Genomic DNA, 22,477 nt, shown 5'->3' with positions numbered 1-22,477 from the left:
CTAATATTACAATTTTAAAAATAAACCAATAGTTTGACAATTTTAAAACAACAGTTTGTTTAGCTTTTGCAATGCCCAGTCTGGCAGCACGCTTAATTGGATTTGACTGCTAAAGTCTGGCAACACTTTAAAGTGACGCAGTGGTCTGCTTCATGCGAGCGGCCATCATTTGAACGTAATTCATTGGCGGACAAACATTTGTTAATAAATTTGCGATTTGACAGCAAAACATTTGAATGACAGCATGTCGGAAGATTCGCGTCATGAACACATTGTGTCAAATGTGGAGAAACTGGTCGAGTGTCTAACCGGCGACACCGTAAGTCAAAATTTGGCTCAATAATACAAAACAAAAAAGCTTATTGATGCTTTTTTCCCGGGTGGGATGCAGGTGACCGAGAAGCAGCGACGCTCGCTGGAGCAGCAGGCACTGCACAAGATACGCCATCATCGCTACTTGAGCGTCAATAGTCATGCGGTGCGTCGTGCCATCGATACAATGATCGACCGCTTTCGCTTCGAGGGCATGACGGAGCAGGCGGACGCAGTGCAAACGCTCAGCACTGAAATCATCGAACACGCCGGTTGGGAATCGCATTATGTGGTCGATGTGCAGTACTCGTTGCTCGAATTTCTGTTCAGCATGACCAATAGCCCGGTGCAGAATGTGCGTCGTAATCTGCTTGCCATCAATGAGCGCATTCTATCGATACGAAATGAACTTGCTGTGGCCGCTGAAATGTTGCCACTGCAGCAATCTGCAACAACAACCACAACAGCCGCAGCCAGCGGCGATGATTGGGTGGCGCTGCTCAGCGAGGACTTCATACCCAATCCCAGTGATGGCCAGGAAAGCGACAGCAGTCTGAGCGTAAGTTGACCTCTTTTTCTTTTCTCTTATTTCCAAGTAAGATGCTCTAAATTGGTTTTCTGTCTAAGGATTGGTCCGATGTAGATGACTACGAGACTGCCGCTAGCAACGACAATGAATCCGTCTTCCTCCCGTCTAACTATGGCGCCGATCAATGCTTAACAACGTCGCAGGACGAGACATATCACAGCATAATGCCAAACTTGCAGGCATTACAGCCACCCAAGGCACAGACAGTTTACACGCCCGCCAAATACGAGGAAGATCATTTACGCACAGTCGTGCACTCGAATTGGTGGCAAGAGGATTCGCAGTTTCATGCTCTGACACCGAACGATGATCCATGCTCGAACTTTGCCATTGCCTATGTGCAGCATTTGAATCGAGACTCGCGGTTGTTGATTAAAGAGCCGGTGCCCAAAACGACAAGCGAGAGTTGTTTGGTGCGTGAGATTATACTGATGTTTTTTAAGCCTGCCAGTTGTGGTTACTTTGAGCTGCATGCTGCCGAGCAGCAGATTAGCGTGCGTAAAAACATCACCGTCAGTAGCATGAGCAGCGTAAGTAGAAGACACTTCTGTTACAGCATCTTTTCTCAACTGGAACTTCTTGATCTTACAGGAGACGTTGCGATGCGTGCTTGAGACCGAAGTGCTGCCGGCCATGGTGGCCAAATATCAGCTGCATTGTCTTATACACGAGTTAACCTACGTGAAGCTGGGACCGGGCACTTTGACCTGCTTTGCCTGGGGTATCCACGATCTGCTGCAGCCCATCAACAGTCAGTTGATTGAGTTTGAGCGACGTTTGATTGATCAGGCTGCTGGCAAATTGGCTGCTGACGATGCAGCAGGCGGCACCACATTGATTGCGTTTTTGCGCTACATGGATACATCGTTTAAGCGTCTGCTGGTGCTCAAAGCACTCGCCAACGAGGCAGTTGTGGACAAGACAGCGCCGGCGCATGTGCAAAGTGTGCGATTGCTGTGCGCGCTTTACGAGCGCACGCTCTACATTAGCAGCCAGCAGCAGTTGGCCATTGCATTGTTGCTGGTATCGCTGCAGAGTTACAGTCACATCATGGACAATTGGTGGCTGATGGCGCAATTGGATGACAGGCATTGCGAGTACATTGTTGACTGTTTGCCTGTGGCTTGCGCCGACTACGGACAACGCATCACGAAGCGCCTGAAGCCGGAGTATGAACAGCAAGTGCAGGGCAGCGCATTCTATCAGCTGTTGCTGCAGCATGCCATGGAGGCGGGCGAAACACAGGATCTGTTGGCCAGTGCCGATCTGCTGGGAAACATTATGCTGAGCAACAAGCATCTGGGCAGTCATTACGATGATCTCAAGCGGCTGCTACTGCAGCAATTGCCTGCCCTCGAGCAGCGCCCAGCTGCTGCTGAGCCAGTGTTTGCGGAGTACGAGAAAGCACTGCTGGAGCAGACCTCACAGCTGGGCGATCCACAACTGATGAGCATCTTTACGCTGCACATTACCGAAGCGCAAAAGGAGCGCAGTGAGCAAAAGCAGAAAGAGCAAGAGTCCACAGAGCTGCCGCTGGTATTGGAAGTGCTGCAGCGGTTGGAGAATTCCAAGTCCTTGCTGCAATCACAGCTGCTGCCGCGCTCCCTCACCCAGGTCCATGGCGAACGCTATGCGCTGGCCAACGTGCACGTCATGCGCTGGTATCGCGACGAACTCAAGCTGGTCGAACACGTGCGTTTTGTGCGCCAACTGCTGCTGCTCGAAGCTGATTATCTGCTGCATCCGTTCTATGTGGGTTTGTTTCGACAGATCGAGGACTCCCAGGACTGGGCACGTGAATCGTTGCTAACGCTGGAGCTAACCGATGTGCTGGACACACAGTATGCGTCGCATTCCAGCCTGCTGAAGGTGAATATTATCTCGCGGCTGCAGAGCCAATCGAATAAAGCGTATGAGGCCTTGGATGCCATTCGCATTGAGTACGCGATGCCGACGCCACTGTGCAGCATTATAACGCCCGATCAGATGTACGACTATAATGCAATTTGGCGCATGCTGCTCAAGGTGAAGTGGGCTGCCTGGAAGTTGGCACATATGCGTTTCATACGACGTGATCGACACGATGTATTTGCGCCATTGGATTTGCTCGGCTTGACGCTGCGACGCCTAGAGATTTTACGCTTCTGGCTGATCAATTTAATCAGCAGTTTGCATGCGCATTTGTGTGTGGATGCCATCCAATCGTTGGGCGTGCATTTCGAGCAATTGCTGAGCACGGCGGAGACAACGCGACAGTTGCGTCAGATGCATAGCGATTACATTAAGAGACTGTTGAAGCACTGCCTGCTTACGACCGACTTTGCGGACTTTCGCATCGCCTTGGAGCAAGTGTTTCATTTGATTTTCGTGCTCGACTTGGAGTGGAATAGCTGCTTTAGCTATCTAAACGAATTTCATGCGCTCAGCCTGAACACGAGCAGCGAAACGCTGACAACCAATGATGGAGATGCCGATGATCCTGCCGAAGGGGATCGTGCATCGGCCCTGGAGTATTTGGCTCTCAATCAGGTCAACGAGATCGAACTTACCTATGTACGCTGCCATCAGAAGCTAGCCGAGATGCTCACCTCGCTCGTCTACAAGCACGATCACAAGTTTTGTAAGTTGATTTCTTTATTGTTGTTTAATTGTTTTCCAATTCGAATTTCATCTCACTCTATTTGCAGTAAACTCCTTGGAGTTGGCCATAAATGCGAGTCTGCCATGTTAGACATTAAGTGAAAACGCACAGCGAATAAATTGTTGAATAATGAATAATATGTATATAATGTGTAAAGCAAAATGTAAATATCTAAAGAGAACATTGTTAAAAAAAAATTGAATGAAACTAATTGAATGCCTTTTTCACTTCTGTATGATCACTAAACAAAGTTAGGCAGACACGCAGATGCTGTATTTGTGCATTTTATTATATTTGTAGACTATTTATATATATATATATTCATATAAATATGAATAATAACATTAAATCATATTTATTTCTATAAATTGTAAATACAATATATGAATAAATAATATACAATTATAATAAAATGCTAATTCGCTTATATTTGGCCACTTAAAGGTAAGTAAAGTAAGTATTTAATTTGATTTTTAGACTAAAGACCTTAAAGACAAGCAATTTATGTAAGTATTAAATGATAAAAAAAATTCCATGCCGAAACAGCCGGTGAAAAATTAATATTTGAAATATTCTACCAGGTGAACAGAAGTGGGCAGCAAGTAGCCATGTATAAAGTCACTTCAATTAGGATCCACATGCGATCCACAGGTATTTTCAGAGAGGAAAACAGAATTCTCAGCTTCTCTGCTCCTGAATTTGTCTGTAGTTGTTGTTGTTGTAGTTGATGCAGTTTTTGTTGTAGTTGATGCAATTGTTGTTGTAGTTAATGCAGTTGTTGTTGTTGTTAGAGCCATTCCAAGCCACTCAAAAATAGCAAGCCAGCTCGTGAAATACCAGGCGAACATAAATCAGCAGCAAGTATAAATGCTAAAAATCAACTTTGAAATTGAATTATTGTAGCATACCTTAAGGGTGCACAAAATGTAGTGCTTTGCATAGAAACCCATAGATGGCGCTATTCAAGAATTTTTGTAAATCTGCTTACTTCTGATTTATGTTCGCCTGGTATTTCGCTTGCTGAATTGACACTTTTTGGTCGGTCCTGGTGGCTTCAAATGGCTGGCAACAACAACAATTGTATCAACCACTACAACAACAACAACAACAATTACAGCCAAATTCAGGTGTAGAAAAGATGAAAACTCTATGAGAGAACTCTCATGCTGCATTGAGTAATTACGTTCTAGAAAGTAACTTACTACTTTCTGCCTTAGCCAAAGGATGGAAATTTCCAAATTAAATTTTATAATATATTATTTAATTATACATAAATTGTAGAAAAATTAGCAATTATTATTATTAAATTATTAACATCAGAACTCTGGTCTAAAAATCAAATTGAATACTTACCTTTTAACTGTCCCAATAAAAGTGACTAAGCATGTTTTTAAATTGTTGAATTATTTATTAATATTTTTAATCTATAATATATAGGATAAGGTTTAATTATTGTTATTATTTATAACTAGCATACAGAATCAGTATGATTTATTTTTATTTTTGTTGAATGAAATATAAACAAAAGAATTAGTAGAGAACCTTACACTTATAATCAAGATTATGTATAGTAAATCTATATCATCGTTTTTGTAGAGAGTAATGAAAATGCAATGTACTACAAAAATTCTTATATGAAATTCAAAATTAGCTGATTGTTGCTCAGGGATAATGCCAGTTGCCATGCTAACTTAACATTCGTCTGGTATGTGAACTGTTAAAAAGACTTTGTTGGCTAACAGTTGTCAGGACGCGGCAGTTATGAATGAAACATGCAGCAATTAAAGTGGTTGCTACTAGCAACCATAACGTAAACAACAATGCGATAAAGTTGGAGTAAAAGAACAGCAACTTGTCGGCGAGTTCAGTGTACTTTACACCGCGACGATGGCAACAATCAACGAAGGCAACAGCAACAACAGCAACATCAGCTACAATTACAGTTTGGCTTGTGAGTATTGGCAATTATGAATAAATGATGCAGCTAATTGGCCTTATGCTTTCATATTTGCATGCGAATAGTGACGCCGCAACGGTCCAATTTGGTGATGCAAATGCTGCTGCAGATCAATGGCCATGTCTCCATCGTGTGGGCTTGCAGCTATTTGCTGCACATGATCGTCTGTGTGAGTGCAACAGCAAACAATCGATCGATCTCTTCTCTCTCATTCTCTTTCGCTTATCCTTCCATCTCTTCTCTTGCTTAGGTGGATGTGCTGTGGAACTACAAGGGATTGGCCATGCTGGTGGCCTTTGTGCTGGCCACGGGTGCCGAATCGTTGCGTCTCTATGCCGGCTACTCGATCAATCTCTGCACCGGCGTCACAACGATGTGGCTCCTATTGACGCTGACGCCTTGCGTGCTGTTGCCCACGTTGCTCTATTTGCGTCTGGTTGCTGTTTACGCCGTCACCTGGCTGCACATTCTCTCGAATCTGCAGTTTCTGTTGATCACGCTCGAAGCTCTGGTGGCCATCATTCATCATGCTTTGTCTTCGGCCGCCGCCAGCGAAGTGGAGGGGAAGGGGAATGGGAAGGGAAAGGAAACCGAATTGAAAACAGAAACAGAGACAACGTTGCAGTGAGCTTGGCAAAGTTTATCTTTTAAATAATCAAATTAATAAAAAAAACAAATAGAACACTAACAGTCGAGGATGCTCGACTGCGAGATACTCGCTACCCAAAATAATTCAGTGTGACCAAAGCAACTCAATTGACTGAATTTTTTTAAATAAAGCAAGCAAATCTTATTGCTTTGGTTTCTTTTATGAATCGCGGTTACTAAAATATTCTCAAACGGACAGACACGACAGACAGACAGATTACTTCACTACTCTATCACACATGCTTTTTGACTATGGGCAGCGAGTATTAGGATTAGGAAGTTAAACTAAGGCAGGCTAAGCAGGCAGGCAATATGAAATCACACTTTGCGGCTATCGTCCAAATTGTGCGACTTGAGTAACGCATCGATCCTGTCGAGCTGCGCCCGCATTGTGGGCAAATAATTCGTTAGCACCTCGATGTTTTCCTGCTGCGCGTCGCCCTGGCCAAGCAGTTGACTGCGCGTCGGCACCCAGCTATAAATGATCTGTAAACGTAAACGCAGTTAATTAGAGTCACACATCAAATTGGAAATGTGAAGCTCACCTTGATGGTGCTCTGTACAATGAAGCCATGGTAGGGCTTCAGTGTGCGCTCGTAGGCATCCTGCAGATGCTGCTTCAGTGCCTCTGAGCTCTGGGCATCGTTGTAGATGTTCTCGAAGAACGTGCAGATGAGCTGGAGGCCACGCTTCAGCCAGAGCAACGCATTCGCCGCAAAGTCATCCACATTCACATTCAGCACTATCATATCCTCCAGATACTGATACTTCAGCACATCTGTGCCGTAGACTTTTGTCAGTTTCTGTAAGTATTTTGATTAGGCTATTAGGTGATTATCGTGGAAATCAAAGGAAATAGATTTAAAAACTGGAAAATAAGTTAACTTATCTTTGGCGTAATATTTAAGAATAGGAAAATTATGTAAATAGAGTTAAGTTATCTTTTGGAGCACTAAAACTCAAGGTTTAATAAGCAAAACAATGATAAAGGAAATCACAAAAATAAGAAATTAACTAAATACTACAATAACTAATAAAAGTGGTGGAAATAAATTTATGAAGTCGCTTAATAATGCCCAAGCAAATTAATCAAGACCATATTAGAAGAAATGAGAAATGTCACTTATTAATTAAGAAAAAAAAAATAATAAGCACAGTCACAAATAAAAGTGCAAAACAAACGAATAAATAAATGAATTTGGGAAATTTCCAAATAATTAACAAGTGAATTAATGAAGATGATACTTAAAAGAAATGAGAAATGCAACTTACAAATTAATTAATATAAGCAAAGTGAGCGCAGTCACAAACAAAAGTGCAAAGCAAAGGAATGAAATTACTAAATAATAAACAAGCGAATTAATGAAGTCACTAAACAAGAAATACAACTTACGTTTATATTGCCATTCATGTCGCTGATGACAGGCGTAAAGAGTTTGCCAAAGGTCTCTGCGTGTGTGTGAGTGTACGGACGGAGTTAATGATTATTAGTACGCCGATAGATAGACAAAATGCGCATCGATCGATGCTATCGATCACTTGGCTTACCGATGACAGTTACGATTTCCTTGGCCGCATTTAAAAACGTTTGTGTTTCGATTTTATCCGTCGCCTCGGGAAATCCCTTCAAAGTCTTGAATTGTATTCGCGCATTTGCCATCTTTTCCGATTATACTTTATATATATATTTATAGATATATAAATTATTTATGCAGTTACTTAAATTTATATTTATTTGCTGTTAAGTATTGTTGCTACTGTTGACGTCGCTGTTCGCTTTGCTGACTGCCGCTGCTCCAGTTGAAGTCTGAAACAGAAGTGAGCGAACAGTTGAGTTTGAGTTTGGTCAATGATATGGCACTGGTTTTTGTACGATTTTTCTATTTCTTTACGTTTTCCCGAATATCAAAATTCGCGACTATTTCGATGATTTGTTGTTGCCAGCAGTGCCAGTGTCGATTTATCTTATCAGCACCTCCGTCAAAAAAATATTAATAAAGCATTTTGTATTTGTTGCTTGTGATTGTTTTGTTGTCGTTCATATCAAAGCATTTCCATTATCGAACCCCGAGAGTATTGAGAGTCGACAACACAAAATAATAATATTAATACCAACAAAAACTTTAACTATAGCGAAAAAAACAAACACACAAATGAGCAAATACGGAAAGTATCTGAAATACAAGTTTCTCAGGCAACGGCAATGCGACTTTGCACAGTGGTTAAAAATAGACGCAAACGTCCGGAAGACAGCACTTCACTCTCCGCTTATCGTTGTCTCATATTTCACTTAGAAATTGATTTCTTGCTTACATTTATATGCTGAGTATCAGAATTAACTTATCGAGTAACTCAAGTGGCCAAAATGATGATGAAAGACTAGTTTGGAATCGCTCCTTAAACTGAATATTTGAATAATTGCGTGGAATACAAAATAATTCAATAGCCGTATTGAGCTTTAAGCTTCTTGCTGCTTGAGCTTTTTGAAGGGACAAAGGACAAAGCATAACTATGAATGAATCATGATATCAATGCATTTTCTTTTATAAATTATTCACCCCAATTGATGCACAAAGTAGCTACCTGAACAGCAAAATACAGTGCTGTTCAACTCGACGAAATATTCTTAAACTAATCATTTTTTTTATTAATATTCATCATTATCCCAAAGTTTTTCTGTACCATAGATTAACATTTTAATCTTCAAATATAATAAATAAATAATCCTATTGTATTTTTTGTTATCAGCCCGATCTACACTTATTCAAAAACCTTTAAGCACTATCACACTTGCTCCACTGTGCAGCAATGCTGACAACGCAATGGGGCTTAACCCATTTGACATAGCCGACGATCGATGAGGCCGCCAGCCCACTGAGAGAGAGGGAGAGAGAAAGAGTGAGAGATCTTAAGAGCTCTCCCGCATTCTCTCAGAGATCACCACGCTGCGGTTTAGAAACAGCAAACAGAAACTAAACCAGTCTCAATTTACTCAGCACGTTTAGGGTCTCTGGTCTCTTACCTCACACAGTGAGTATATTTGAATGTACTCATTCACATATTCGTTGAGTGTTTGCATATTTTAATCGAAACTCAGTTGGACACTTCGAGTATTCGATAAGCAAATCACACATTTGTTTGTTCAACAACATGAATCATTGAGTGCTCGAACGCGTAATGCCAATCGCTGGTACTCCACAGATATGTCACCGAATGACTCACGCAATTAACCTCTGTTACCTGGACGATCATTTATTGGACTATTGAGGAAGGGCAGGTTACATACCGTATAACACCGTACCAATTGCCTCGTTTATCTTTATAGCATACCTTGCAACAAGGGGAATTCGTGTGCTCTGATCAAAAACACTCATCACCCAAATTACTTTATGGTATACATCAAACATTTACGTTGATTCCTAATCTGAATTAGAAAAAATCACGTTTGCAATCGTTTATGGTACGAGCGTAGTAAATTAATTTTTGCCTAAAGAGTCTCTCGTCAATCCGAATAAAAAACGCAGGTAAATTTCGTTTTAAAATACGATCGGAATTACCAAAGTTGTCATTAATTATCAGCAAATTATCTCTGGAATTTTCTAAATCGAAAAAGTAAAAATCATTGCAGTTCTTAAGAGGTGGCGTTAGTTTTGGAAATTGAATTTAAAGTTATGTTTGAGTATAGACTGCTCAAGATCGACGCTGTGTGAGTATTGAATGTGAAGCTCGACCCCTTTTATCAGAATCAAATATGAAATTAAGAAGATGGCAAAAGGTAAAATATAAGCTAAAGCGCGCGTTAAGACTGCACCAGAATATTGTGTGAGTATTGAAAATGAAGTAACGGTATGGGCTTAGACTACTCAAGATTCTGAATATGAAATGAAGTATGGGTTTAGACTGCTCTAGACTCTTTACCAGAATTGAATATGAAATTAAGATATTGCAAAAGAGTAAAATATAAGCTAAGGCGTGCGTTTAGACTGTACCAGACCCTGTGTATAAAATATGAAGTGAAGTATGGGTTTAGACTGCTCAAAATCCTATGTGAGTATTGAATATGAAGTGAAGTATGGGTTTAGACTGCTCGAGACCCTTACCAGAATTGAATATGAAATGAAGGGATTGTAAAAGAGTAAAATATAAACTAAGACGTGCGTTTAGACTGCACAAGACCCTTTCTTAACAACGAATATGAAATGCAACCTCTAAGTTGCACCATTAGTTAGTTAATCAAGCTGTGCGCTTACCCGCTTAATCCTGAACGGGGTCACAGGCCAGTCGCTTGGTGTCGCCCTCAATGGTCAGTACAAAGACGTAGTGGGAGCGTTGTGTGGCCAGCAGATGCCATAAGGCATCCGGCAGACGAAAGCGTAGTGTGGCTGGTTGTGCGGGGAATTCCTCGTAGTGGGCGACAAGACTGTTGAGATTGCAACGCAGTTCGACGAGACGCAACGCAATGTTGGACACAATCTCGGAGCTGTCGGGCAGCAGTTGAATGTGTGCGTTGTGGAGTTGGGCCTTGAGATCGGGGCGCAGCCAGCGATGCTGGGCAAGAATAACGGCACAATTGCGTGAGAAGTAGAAGCAATCGTTGCGTCGCTGGCTATGATAATTATCCAGAAACTTATTGCCTGCGGGCTGCTTGAGTTTCAGCTGTGTGAAACGAGGGCGCGACGATGTGGAAGCGGATGCGGCGGCAGCTGATGTTGTGACAATGCGTTGCGGCAGATGCTCCGTCAGCTGATCGACGGTGAGCACACGATTCAGATAGTCAAAGCCATGGCCCATGACACCCTCCTGGGTGTGGCCGAGATCAAAGCAATGCCCCAACTCGTGGCACACAGCACCCAAGGTGCTGGCATAAACGCCGCCGTAGCTGCGACGATAGTTGCTCTCGTCCGGCTGACTGGCGACATCCACGCGCCGGCTGCTGCGAATGCAGTCGCCAATTTGGTTAAAGTGCCGTGGCCAGGCGTAGAAATGACCGGTGCCAAATAGCGCCAGACCACCGCCACCCAATGCAGCGTGTGCCTGGAGATGCCGGCGTATGTTCGCGTACGAATAATCGCCGCTAGCCGCGACAGCGTCGCCGTCGTAGCGCGTACAACTGATGAAGGCAACAAACTTGAGGTGTAGCTGCTGGCCCCAGTCGTCGCTGGAGAGGATTTCGCTGGCAAAGCGTTGCCACAGCTCGTCCTCAACGCAGTCGCGTGCCGTTGCGCAGCTAAGCTGCGAGCGAAAGACGCAACAGGCGCCGTTGAGGGTGAAGGTGCGATTCCCGAAGCCGGCGGCGCTTAATTTGTGCGCATAGATGCACTGCACCAGACGCAGGTTCAGATCGATGCAGGCACAGAGATCCTCCACAGACTGTTCGTTCTCGTCTTCGCAGAGCAGCAGCAGCGGCTGCACGCGATATGTGCTACGTCGTGGCTGATACCTGAATTGCAGTCGCCGCTGGGCGTTGCAGCAGCAGAGGTGCAGTTCACACTCAGCTGCAGTATCAGATTCGCCCAAATCGAACAATAACTTGAATTCACCGGCTGTCGTCAGCTGTGTTAATTGCTCCTGTTCTTGCTGGCGTAGCGAGAGCGTCGCTTTCAACTGTTTGGCACTTGTGCAGCTTGGCTGCAGGCGTCCCTTGATTAGCAGCAAGCTGTGCTCCACTTGATCGGCGTCTTGTAGTGGCTCCACTTCAATTTTATGCTCGCGCTTGCAGTCGTTGATGCAGCTGCTCATTGCTGCCGCACCACAACACAACACACAGACAGCAAGCAATCCGCATCGATGCGTGAACAGCTGATTGGCAGCAATGACAACCTCTTGTGATGGGGTATCGGTAAACAGCTGTTGCGGTCCCAGAGTTGCACAGGTGACAAGCACTTTAATCGATAAATTTGTAGCAATAATTGCGCCATCTCTTTTTTTAAAATTTGTTTACATTTGTATACATGGCAATTAAATAAATATACTACTACTTTCAGCAGTTAAATCATCAACTGGAATATAAATTGTATTTTTACAAATAAACAGATAGCAATAATAAATAATTAACTTACTTCTTAAGCTATACAGCAACATTATTATTATATTTCCAAGTTTATTTAGGCAATTTCTAGTTTACACACTTGATACTTCAAATTATGCATGTTTCCCCCATTTTAAATGAGCGAAAAAGAATGTTTTTTTGTTTTGTTTTTGTGAATTGGGAGCAAGCTTATTACTAAACTCAATTTGAATAAATAATATAAAAAAAATAATTATGTAATTTTATTCAGTTGGACGCGAGTCTTCTTGGGGTTCATGACCCGTCGAAGTTGAGACGAATCGACATGAAAAACAGGTTTTTGTTTCGCTACTTTAAACTTATGCCTAAGCTGAGGACGTTCCACGTGCACACAGCATCTGCTGCCAGAGATTCTCGATTCCCGATTCCAGAGAGTGTATATGTGGTAGTATGGGGATAGTTAGGACTCCTTCACTACCTCAGCTTGCCATTGTGTTGAGCACGATATTTGGACACACGCTCCATGTAATCGCCGTGATGTGTGAGGCTAGCCAAGAGACCGTCCTTATTCACGGGCGACTCATTGGGTCCGTAGTTGATCGATTCATCGTTCAGCGTGGTCATGGCGCCGCCCAGAGCACGCAGTATTGCGTCGCCAGCGCAAATGTCCCACTTCTTAATGATGGACGTGTGCAGGTAAGCTGTGGCATTGTTGGCCACCACCTGCAGCACTTTATAGCCAGCGCCGGCAGCTGTCAGGATGTTAACGTTCTGCCCAAAGACAGCACGCGTCACATCCTGGGCGGCGGCAGTGTGCGATCTGGAGATGGTGATGATGGGATCGCTGCCTTTATCAGCACGCGGCAGCTTGTGCAATTCGGCCAGATACTCCGACATGCTATGGCCCACCCACGCCCAAGCCGTGTGTCCACTGAAGGGATTATGGATGACGCCAATAACTGGCTGGCCAGCAACAGCCACACACACCATTGTGGTCACATATTCATAGAGTTCCTCTGCAAGAAAGAGAGTGAGCTGTAATGCAACTGCTCTGTGCAATCATGTCAATGTCTACCTGTAAACTCCTTGGTGGCATCCAGTGGATCCACCCAGACAGTGACGTCTTGGGCCGTCACAGCCACGTCGGGCACAATGGCCGTTTCGTGCAGCACTGTGGGGTCCAAGTCGAAGCTGTGCGCATCTTGACAATGCTCCTTATCCTCTTCCGAGAAGATATGCACCCGTGGAAAGATGCGTTTCAGGCCCTGCTTCATCACACAATGCGATCTCCCATCGGCATCAGTGAAAGGATCATTGACGCCCTCGGCTGTTTTGCCTTTGCTGCGCTCCTTCAGCTGACGGCTGTTGGCTACATCGACTATCTCGAGACCACCGCGTTGTGCCGCTTGAATGGCGGCAATCAGCATTTTACGTAGATTTACTTTGTTGTCGCTGCGGAGCATGCCATAGATGGATGGTCGCTCCTCCTGATGGAAGTTGAGAAAGTAGACGAGCACAATGGTCAGCAGAATGGCTGTGATGGTGGCTGGCACACGATTGATGCGAATGGTGCGTCCGTTCATGATTTCCTTGCGATCTTTGCGTTCTTTCATGGGGATCATCAATGAGGTAAAGTTGTCGCTGCGTTGTCTCTTTCAGCACTGGCAGCCGGTCTCATTTACAAGTGCGACGTGGGTTGTGCCACTTGCCGCGAAGCCGCAGGCTATGCCAGATCACCACTCCACAGCTGTTGCTGCTGGTTTTGCCCCGATAAACAAATTGAATAAATCAACAGAGAAGCAAAGAACAACAAGTTGTGTGTTAGGCGGCGTTAGGTAAATAAGAACAAAAGCGTCTCACTCACCAGTTGTGGCCCAAAATGAACGGTGACGGTAGAATTTAAGACGCTTAGAGAATCGCGTCAATTCCACGTCGCACTTCGCTTCACCCACTTGTTTGGTCTGCTGCTCAAAACAAACCAATTGATGGGTTGTTGGGCAAACAAAAAAAGTTCCTCTGGCTGCCGATAGACGTCAACAAAGACTGTGGTGGTGGAACGATAGGTCTATTGCTAAATGAATGTAATCGAATTCATAACTACGATTTAAATCAAATCGTTTTTTTTTTTGTGTAAAATCATTTAAATAAAAATAAAATCTACATTGTTTTTTATTCTATAAAATATTTGATTTTTTTCAATAGTAGGTTTAATTATTGTTGCTTCGAAAAGCCCTACATTGCAAAAATTTATTATTTGGTCATCAAAATGACTGGCAGGGCTACCGCGCGCTTTGAAAAAAGCGTTTCGTCTAGGTGGCAGCCCAGTATTATAACTGTTTCTAGGCCGCGCACAATTTCTGGTGGGAAACCAAAAGACAACGAAAACGATAGTGGAAAAGGAAATCATGCTAAAACGCAATTTACAAAGCATCCAACTGACATTGGCCGATCTGGAGGAATATGAGAATGTGCGTCGTCGCAACAAGACCAAGGCCGCCATCGAAGCCGGCCGCTGCTCATCGGTGACTGTGACCGCCACCGAAACAGCACCATCTTCGACTAGCGACTCAACATCGGAGACTGGCATCACCCAGGAACAACGTCCGGAGCGCTCCAACGTGCCCGGATGGACAACGGCCACCATTGCGGACAGCAACACCAATTCGGGATCCACCGAGGACGATACCAGCGTGCAAGCTGTCGTTGATGATAATGACACCATCGCTGAGCTAAGCGACGACGGTTGGGTGGACATTGACGAGGAAGATGAAGAGGAGGAATTGGAGGGCGCCGTTGGAGGTGAAATTTAATAGAGACTACGTCAAGCACAGGACAAGACATACACACAGCAAAGCAATTGCTGCACTCATTCAATTTTAACACATTTTTGTCACTATATCACTTTCAATCATTACACTATTCAAATGTAGCTAACAAAATAAATGTAAACAAGATTTATAATTCATGCGTACATAATGTACAATATATATGGTGGACATATGTATGTTTTTACAGAAAAAAACGAGATCCTGAAACGTCGCTGTGCTGAGCTTTCGATAACATTGTGAAAGCTTTCGCATGTGCAATGTAAAGCACTGATGAAAGCTATCGTGTTGCGACGGCGGCGCTTTAATTTGAATACCAAAAGCTGTTGACGCCGCCAAAAGCAAAAATAAATGGCAACGACAGAAAAATAACAGCCGCCAAATCCTCAGGTGGCCGTTGCGCAAATGCCACGGTCACTGCAGCATTGTCAGTCGCCGAGTGCGCCTGCCTGTCTGTCCGAATACGAAATTATGCACAATATTTATTTTACTTATTATTGAAGTTTGAGTATTTTTAAAACTAAAAAACTTGTGCCAAACTTATGATTCTGACCCTCACTGTGAGCACACACACACATGTGCAAACATATTACATGCATTTGCACACATACGTGAGCAATCTGTTGCTTATCTGAGAGGTGCGACATCCATCTCAACACCCTCTTACAAACAAACTTACACACACATGAAAAAAAGACAGATAGTGGCAGAGGAGCGGAGGAGCGGAGAGGAGAGAAAGCGGCTTACATTCCCGATTGTGTTTTATTCGTAGACAATATACAAGTTTTCTTCCAGTCCCGTCATGTGTAGACACAAGATGCGAAAAGACTTTATCACTTCGTTTTGCCGTATATGCGGAACTGATTATCTACAAGACTCGTCGAGTATAAATTCTGTTTGAGAAAAGTAGGCGTTAGGGAAATTTCGCGTTGCGCTAAGAGGGCGCGTCTGGTGTATACACCAGACTCAATGCAAGAAGCATTCTACAAGACGAGTCATCTAACGATCTACAGAAAATTCTTGCAGTCTCGGTCTTGGCATGACACGAAACACAATTGGGTTACTAATGCGGCACAATGAACAAGTGCATGTTAAATAGAAAGCAGCAACAATGCAAACGACCCCAGTATGTAACCTGTGTGGGCCAGCATCATCATCGTCTTCTCGCTCGCTCACTTGTTCCCTTACTAACTCACTCACCCACACAAGTGCAAAGTATACCAAATATAGCATTCGGTATATTATAGTATTTGTGTGGTATATATATAATAGAATAATATGTATATTAGAAAAAGCTTAGTGATTTTTTTTATATTAATTTTTTTTAATGATCTTTTATATGGTTAAATAAATATTTTATTTATTCTTCATATATGTATTTTGACTACAGTTGAATATTACTCTTGTTTATACTACTTGTATATTTTTAATATTTAACAGTAATTGTTTAATGACAGCGAAATTCAATAAATTTGAATATTTTACATTTCTCTAATGTTTTGTTTTAAAAAAATAACTTTTATATTATAAATATTAGTTCTAATATTTATAAATTGATTATTCTTAATATTTATACTTTAAGTTCATTCTTAATAGATTTCAATAAGTTGTTTAAATAATCAAATACATTTTGTTGAGTATATCATTTCAATTTAGTAATAAAATTTACTCATCCATAAATAACTTCTATACATTTTAAATGAATAAGTATTTCTAAACACTAAACACAAAGAAAGTTTAAATTTAATTCAATTGTAGATACTGCAAACATTTGCACAATTGTAATATACCCCGCCTGCTGCTGCTTTCTTTGCTTACAGGGTATATAAAAAGAAACGCAAAAAAGACTAAAAAAAAAGAAATATTTGCGTTAGGAAATGCTGCCGACAAAATGCGAATTAATAACAAACGTGTCCGTTGGAGTTGTTGTTGTTGTTGTTGTTGTTTTCGTTGTAGTTGAGGCTGTTGTGGTTGCTGTGGGAGTACGCGCAGCAATCACTTACAACAACAACAGCAGCAGTAGTAATAAGCAGTAGCAACAACAACAACAGCAACATCAGCTTATTACATTGGTAATTTGTGTGGGGTGCCCCACTGCCCCGCTTGACTTGCTCCTATTATGCTTATGGTTGTTGCTGTTGTTGTAGTTGCTACTGACACGCTAACAGTAGCAGCAACAACAGCAGCAGCAACAACAACAGCGACAGGCAACGGCGTGTGCTTGCAGCTGAAATTTTGTGGCTGGCAATGTGTCAAAAATTGTGATGAATAAAAGTGTAAGCTAATTGTTATACGTGTTCGAAAACGAATACGAGTATGAGTACTCATACATGTATGTATGTATATTCACGACTCAGTGAATGTATTTAGGCAATACAATTGCAATTTCTTACTCTACAAATAACTCGAGTTTAACGTGCATTTACTCACTTGAGAAATACTCGAATGCAGCTCACTTTGTGAAATGCATTCGGCGAGTATTCTAATTTCTGTGTTGTTTACACAATTTAAATATTTAGTCAAATATATAATATCTAGTAAATTTCTAATGAAATTGTATTCATTAAATGTATTTTCTAATTAATATTCAATTATCTTTTAATCCAATTTATTTAAAAAATGCTCTACATTAATTTTATTTCTTAAAACTGTTTTCAATATTTTATTACTTTCTGATGAATTCTGCCAAATTTAATTGCTAATTATAAATTATCCCATTATGATTTGTATTCAAAGCTGCGCTCAAAAAAATAAATGATTCACATATGATAGATATCTGAATGTTTGTTTGGCATGCAAACAAAAGTGATAAATTAACTGACTCATGAAAACATTTAACAATTCGATGATATGAATTTTTGTACATTAAAAAGAGATTTGGGGAAAGAATGAAATATATGTAAAGATGACTCTCTTTACATTTAATAATTAGATAAATATAAATGTTCGGTTGCATTCCTTAATATTATGGCAGACGTATAACTGCTAAATAAAATATCAAGTAATTATTATTGAGAAATAATTTTCTGTACATTTTTTAATTTTTAAATGAGGTAAAGAAAAAAAGATTAATAGAATTTCTGAATATTATATTTATTTACCAAAATATATTATCAATATATTTGTTAACATTTTTCAATTTTATGAGGTAAAAAGTTATGAATCGAATTTTTGAATTTCCTTATCGATATATAAGAAATCGAGTGACTACTAGTCCAACTAAGATTTCTTAACGTTTCCGAATATAAATATAATAATTGTTTATTCATCTACCAAAATAAGATAAAGAATTATTATTAGCCTAATATATTTTACTATAATTTTAAAATTTTTAAATTAGTGCCTAATCCAATTTCTGAATATCATATGGTATCAAGTGATTATTAATCTAACGTTGATTAGTTGAAATTATGAAATTTATAAATTGGATAAAGAAAAGGTGATATATCACTTTTCCGAATATCAAAATAATGTTTGTTTATTAAGTGATTATTAGCCTAACATACTTAACATTTGTCTTTATCACAATTGTCGTGACAATTTAAACGCATATTTCGAGTTTGCAATAGCAAATTGTTGTCACACAGAAACAAGATACATATATATATATATGACTAATTGAACGAGTGTACGCTTTGCTACTCACATGTGATATTTGCGTTGTTGCGGTTACTTCTGCAATATCGCAGTCAGTTGCTTGGCATTGGTGATGAGTCGCATCCGTGAACAACAGCAACTACGAGTATCAACTCGGTTATAGCTGTATAGTAATTGTGGTTGTATGTATGTGCATCAGTGTTGTGTCGCTCTGCTGGCTAACGCATTTAATTGCCCCGCACCGAGAGTGGTTGCCACAGCTTGGCTGTACAGTTGCACAATCGAAGCGAATGCAGCTTGCTTTCAACTCGGTATTCTTCGAGCAACCCTCGTCGCTATCTTTCTTATTTAATTTTGTTATTTCTACTCTTTTTTTTTGTGGGCTATTCTACACTTGTTGGCCATCGTTTCCGTTTTGTTGATCAACGCAATTAGTTGCCACTTGGCGTCTGTGTGTGAGCTGCTTGGTACGAGGAACAAAAGAGGCGAGGCGAGGCGCGGAACGCGGGGTGTGACGAAGAAGGTTGGAGGTTGAGGCGGTTGCTTCCGCGTCGTCGCATCGCCTTGACAAGATCGAACAGCGGAGTCGTAATGAAAGACGTTATGGTTATGCAAGGCGTAATCATTTCGCCTGGCATAGAACTGGAGCCGCTGCCACAACAAAATATTACGTATACGCACCTTGCAACAGCTGCTGCGGTGGCGGTGGCGATGGCGGGCGCCTCTTATAATTGCGGCTATTCAATGGTCAGCCAGCTAGCCAGACAGACAGCCAGACAGCCAGCCATCCAGCTAGTCAGCTGAAGTTGCTTTGGCCTGGCTCAATCGTCCGCGCTGGCGTATACGTAATCTGCACAATAAGTGCACAAAATTATCAGCTGCAGCCGTCGTCGTCGTCGTCATCGTCGTCATCGTTGCTGTTGTCGGCAGATGTCCATTGCAACATGGATGGGCAAAGCCGAGCCGAGCCAAAGCCAAGCCAAGCCAAACAAAAGCGCAGCTTAAAAATGTTGCTGCTGCTGTTGCTTATGTTGTTGTTGTTGTTGTTTCTGCTGCTGTTGCGGCTGGAAAATGCAGGAAAATGTGTGCCAAAAGCCAGCGTATAAATGCCACAGCACTTGCCGAAAAGAAAATAGTCGACTTGCACCATTTCGCCGCGTCGGTAGCCAAAAGTAGCAACTGCTTTGCACAAACTCAACTCCACACTTCACACCTGAAGATCGCAACGAAATGTTCAGCTGGCGCTTCAAACTGATCCTGCTGCTCGCCCAGGCGCTATTCGCCCAAGCGGGCTACATTGGTGGCATTCCAGCCGCTGGACTGCTGGGCAACTATGCCGGCGCCTTGAGCGCTGGCGAGGCATTGTCCAAACTGGATTTCAGCGATAGCGATGCGCATGCGGATCATGAGCACTTGGGCGCCTTGGCCGAGCAGCTGAACGAGCACAGTTTTCCAGCGGATTATGGCAGCAGCGATGCCGGCGAGGAATACGCCGAGGCTAGCGAACATCACGAGCATCACTATGAGCCAGAGATTGAGGAGCATCATCATCATCACGATGAGCAACCGGTGCCGGGCATTGATCATGGCAAGGGCGCCTTCAGCTATAGCACACTGTATGAGTTCAAGGATCGCGAGGAGCATGAGAAGCAGCAGCTGGAGCATCAGCTCGAGGAGCAGCATGTGGAGCAACAGCTTGAGCTGGAGCATCAGATTCATGTGTTCGACAACCATCATCATGATCACCATCAGGAGCTCGATCTGCACTAAAGACTGTGATAGTCGTATCTTTGTTCTTCGTCCCGCCCTCGTTTCTCATAGCTAATATTGATCTTTTTTTTTTTTTTTTGTTTTTTTTTTACCCATCACATTTAACTATATATTATGTCCTTTCAATAAATCACATAAGTTTATCATATAAACAATTGAATGACATTACTCAGCTCAACAAATTGTTGAGTTATCAAAGCAAGCTGGAATTTTGGCTGCCTCTCAATTCAACGAATGAGGTTTTCTCAAATCTAAAAACAAATTTACGATAGAAATGGAATTGGATCAAACTTATCCTATTCATAATGGCAAGCGGCCATATTTCGAAGATTATGCTGCTTACGAGCCACCGAGAAAGAAAAAGAAGCTAGCGGACGTTCCACCAAATGCTGCGTATATTGAACGTTTGAAAGCATATCGCAAGAAATTTCCAACAGTTAAGCGTTAATATGGATTTTTATTTAGGAAGAGTATCAAATTTTAATTGTTGCGTTTATTTCATTTTGAAATGGAAAAATTCTCTGCTTTCCAAACACTTAAATGTTCTAAATTTTTATTTGCAAAATACAAAAAAAATGTGAAATAAAAAAAAATACACGTTAACTTCTTACCAAGTAGTTAGCGAATTAAAACATAAAAAAATATACATACATATGTATGTATATAAAACATAAAAGCTTCGGTCAGCTCAATCCTTCCTAGCGTCCATGAGACTTGACGTAATGCGTTGTCTGCTGCCGCTCAAAGTCCAGATTGTCGCTGACTTTGTGCCTCGGTTCATGTCCCAATGGCAAGCCAGGAATGTGATGCCAGTTGGGCAAGTTGCTGGCAGTGCTGACGGTGCTGGGACCCTCGTGTGTTTGCAGCAGCAGCAGCTGCGTCTGTTCATCGGGCACCAGCTGGAGCACAGCTGAGCTGATCTGTATCCAGGGACCGTAATCTAAGCAAGAAGAAGACACTTTTGTTAAGAACTCTCTAGTATATTCAGTATACGTACCGTTGGCCGCACGTTTGCCCTCAGCGTGCTGCAATTCCAGCGTTTGATGTTGTTGTGACATCGCTTTGCCAGCAACAACTGACATTGGTAGCAGTACAAGCAATATTAAGTAGCCGCCACGTATGCTCATTGTGTAGTAGAATCAACTGCTGTTGCACTCAATATTGTGTGTTATTTATATGCACAAATTTGGCCGGATGTGGCACGTCTTGGCTGAACGACCAACGGGGGCCGACAACGTTGACATCGAAGTACTCGTTGCGCTCAACTGCCTGGGAATTCGAGATAAGAACATAAATGCAGCCAGGCAACAGCCATGAGAAGGCTAATTGATTGACTTTCGATTAGAGCAAAGTGTTCGTGAAATTAAAAGTATTTTCGTATTTTAAAATAATCTTAAGAGAAGTAAAAGAGCAGTTTTGATATAGATTTAGTTGTGTTTTAAAATTTATATTTTGCTGTGGAATATTCCGTTTACAATTTGCATTTAATTTATTCTACAACATATACAAAGCTCAGCATTATCATAATATACTATGTTGAATAAATAAGTTTGGACGAAAATAAAAGTAAACTCTCAATTTGATATTGATTTTTTATTTTTATACCCGCTACCCATAGGGTAGAAGGGTATTATAACTTTGTGCCGGCAGGAAATGTATGTAACAGGTAGAAGGAGGCATCTTCGACCCTATAAAGTATATATATTCTTGATCAGCGTCAACAGCCGAGACGATATAGCCATGTCCGTCTGTCCGTCTGTCCGTCTGTCTGTCTGTGTGTCTGTGTGTCTGTCCGTCTGTCCGTATGAAACTCTGGATCTCAGAGACTATAAGAGATAGAGCTATAATTTCTTTTCGACAGCATTTGTAATGCTTGCACGCAGATCAAGTTTGTTTCAAATTTTTGCCACGCCCACTTCCTCCCCCGCAAAACAAAAAAATCGATTAACAAGCGTAATTTTAAAGCTAGAGTTGCGAGTTATATATAATAATAACTATAGTAGTTATGATTCCTGAAAATTTTGTTGCGATCAGATAAAAATTGTGGATGTTATTAAAGAAATAGTTTTGTATAGGCAAAAACGCCTACTTACTGAGTTGCTTTGTCTGACAATCTGGTATATTGAGCCGT

General features: G+C 41.8%; 8 protein-coding genes across 10 annotated transcripts; 4 read left to right on the top strand and 4 right to left on the bottom strand.

Moving 5' to 3' along the window:
- The first annotated feature begins 127 nt into the window (after window positions 1-127).
- Window positions 128-3,750, top strand: LOC117566993 (uncharacterized). Its single transcript, XM_034246667.2, has 5 exons — window positions 128-319; window positions 392-871; window positions 940-1,431; window positions 1,493-3,521; window positions 3,589-3,750. Exons 1-5 carry the CDS (start codon window positions 245-247, stop codon window positions 3,630-3,632), a joined length of 3,120 nt encoding a protein of 1,039 aa, XP_034102558.1. The 5' UTR covers window positions 128-244; the 3' UTR covers window positions 3,633-3,750.
- A 1,804-nt stretch (window positions 3,751-5,554) lies between these two features.
- LOC117567023 (transmembrane protein 17B) lies at window positions 5,555-6,127 on the top strand. The gene is made up of 2 exons (XM_034246725.2): window positions 5,555-5,668; window positions 5,750-6,127. The coding sequence occupies exons 1-2, from the start codon at window positions 5,555-5,557 to the stop codon at window positions 6,125-6,127; spliced, it is 492 nt and encodes a 163-aa protein (XP_034102616.2).
- Window positions 6,119-7,816, bottom strand: LOC117573287 (glycolipid transfer protein; the record flags this gene model as incomplete). Its single annotated transcript, XM_034256393.2, has 4 exons — window positions 6,119-6,633; window positions 6,693-6,950; window positions 7,541-7,596; window positions 7,696-7,816. Coding segments are annotated over 4 exons (603 nt in total), but the record flags the coding sequence as incomplete, so codon positions are not given.
- On the bottom strand, window positions 6,859-11,966 carry LOC117573280 (uncharacterized). Of its 2 annotated transcripts, none has more exons than XM_034256381.2 (2): window positions 10,398-11,966; window positions 6,859-6,950 (listed from the first exon to the last, which is right to left on the bottom strand). In XM_034256381.2, the coding sequence occupies exon 1, from the start codon at window positions 11,884-11,886 to the stop codon at window positions 10,402-10,404; it is 1,485 nt and encodes a 494-aa protein (XP_034112272.1). In that variant the 5' UTR covers window positions 11,887-11,966; the 3' UTR covers window positions 6,859-6,950; window positions 10,398-10,401. The 2 variants fall into 2 exon arrangements, with proteins under 2 accessions (XP_034112272.1, XP_034112262.1); XM_034256371.2 differs by lacking the exon at window positions 6,859-6,950 and adding an exon at window positions 7,814-7,954 and having other exon boundaries at window positions 10,398-11,965.
- A 429-nt stretch (window positions 11,967-12,395) lies between these two features.
- On the bottom strand, window positions 12,396-14,181 carry LOC117577579 (putative inositol monophosphatase 3). Of its 2 annotated transcripts, none has more exons than XM_034262422.2 (3): window positions 14,019-14,181; window positions 13,230-13,910; window positions 12,396-13,170 (listed from the first exon to the last, which is right to left on the bottom strand). In XM_034262422.2, the coding sequence occupies exons 2-3, from the start codon at window positions 13,774-13,776 to the stop codon at window positions 12,629-12,631; spliced, it is 1,089 nt and encodes a 362-aa protein (XP_034118313.1). In that variant the 5' UTR covers window positions 13,777-13,910; window positions 14,019-14,181; the 3' UTR covers window positions 12,396-12,628. The 2 variants fall into 2 exon arrangements, with proteins under 2 accessions (XP_034118313.1, XP_034118314.1); XM_034262423.2 differs by having other exon boundaries at window positions 13,230-13,907.
- A 301-nt stretch (window positions 14,182-14,482) lies between these two features.
- Window positions 14,483-15,115, top strand: LOC117570705 (uncharacterized). Its single transcript, XM_034252513.2, has one exon. The coding sequence runs from the start codon at window positions 14,560-14,562 to the stop codon at window positions 14,962-14,964; it is 405 nt and encodes a 134-aa protein (XP_034108404.1). The 5' UTR covers window positions 14,483-14,559; the 3' UTR covers window positions 14,965-15,115.
- Window positions 15,116-19,535: 4,420 nt separating this feature from the next.
- On the top strand, window positions 19,536-20,467 carry LOC117567031 (histidine-rich glycoprotein). The gene has a single exon (XM_034246737.2). The coding sequence runs from the start codon at window positions 19,807-19,809 to the stop codon at window positions 20,344-20,346; it is 540 nt and encodes a 179-aa protein (XP_034102628.1). The 5' UTR covers window positions 19,536-19,806; the 3' UTR covers window positions 20,347-20,467.
- Window positions 20,468-21,044: 577 nt separating this feature from the next.
- On the bottom strand, window positions 21,045-21,514 carry LOC117567047 (uncharacterized). The gene is made up of 2 exons (XM_034246764.2): window positions 21,344-21,514; window positions 21,045-21,286 (listed from the first exon to the last, which is right to left on the bottom strand). The coding sequence occupies exons 1-2, from the start codon at window positions 21,471-21,473 to the stop codon at window positions 21,045-21,047; spliced, it is 372 nt and encodes a 123-aa protein (XP_034102655.2). The 5' UTR covers window positions 21,474-21,514.
- Window positions 21,515-22,477: the final 963 nt, after the last annotated feature.

Source organism: Drosophila albomicans, chromosome X (genome assembly GCF_009650485.2).
Source record: "Drosophila albomicans strain 15112-1751.03 chromosome X, ASM965048v2, whole genome shotgun sequence".
In the NCBI taxonomy this organism is placed as follows: domain Eukaryota; kingdom Metazoa; phylum Arthropoda; class Insecta; order Diptera; family Drosophilidae; genus Drosophila; species Drosophila albomicans.
Note: the sequence above shows the minus strand (reverse complement) of the source record. Positions and strands in the feature narration are given on the sequence as shown.

Coding starts and splice junctions, on each gene's coding strand:
- LOC117567031 (XM_034246737.2), top strand. CDS start 19,807: ATGTTCAGCTGGCGCTTCAAACTGATCCTGCTGCTCGCCCAGGCGCTA.
- LOC117567023 (XM_034246725.2), top strand. CDS start 5,555: ATGCGAATAGTGACGCCGCAACGGTCCAATTTGGTGATGCAAATGCTG. Junction 5,669..5,749: donor TGCTGCACATGATCGTCTGT/GTGAGTGCAACA, acceptor TCTCTTGCTTAG/GTGGATGTGCTGTGGAACTA.
- LOC117577579 (XM_034262422.2), bottom strand. CDS start 13,776: ATGATCCCCATGAAAGAACGCAAAGATCGCAAGGAAATCATGAACGGA. Junction 13,171..13,229: donor TGCCACCAAGGAGTTTACAG/GTAGACATTGAC, acceptor TCTTTCTTGCAG/AGGAACTCTATGAATATGTG.
- LOC117566993 (XM_034246667.2), top strand. CDS start 245: ATGTCGGAAGATTCGCGTCATGAACACATTGTGTCAAATGTGGAGAAA. Junction 1,432..1,492: donor CCGTCAGTAGCATGAGCAGC/GTAAGTAGAAGA, acceptor TTGATCTTACAG/GAGACGTTGCGATGCGTGCT. Junction 3,522..3,588: donor CAAGCACGATCACAAGTTTT/GTAAGTTGATTT, acceptor CTCTATTTGCAG/TAAACTCCTTGGAGTTGGCC.
- LOC117573280 (XM_034256381.2), bottom strand. CDS start 11,886: ATGAGCAGCTGCATCAACGACTGCAAGCGCGAGCATAAAATTGAAGTG.
- LOC117570705 (XM_034252513.2), top strand. CDS start 14,560: ATGCTAAAACGCAATTTACAAAGCATCCAACTGACATTGGCCGATCTG.
- LOC117567047 (XM_034246764.2), bottom strand. CDS start 21,473: ATGAGCATACGTGGCGGCTACTTAATATTGCTTGTACTGCTACCAATG. Junction 21,287..21,343: donor GGGCAAACGTGCGGCCAACG/GTACGTATACTG, acceptor CTTCTTGCTTAG/ATTACGGTCCCTGGATACAG.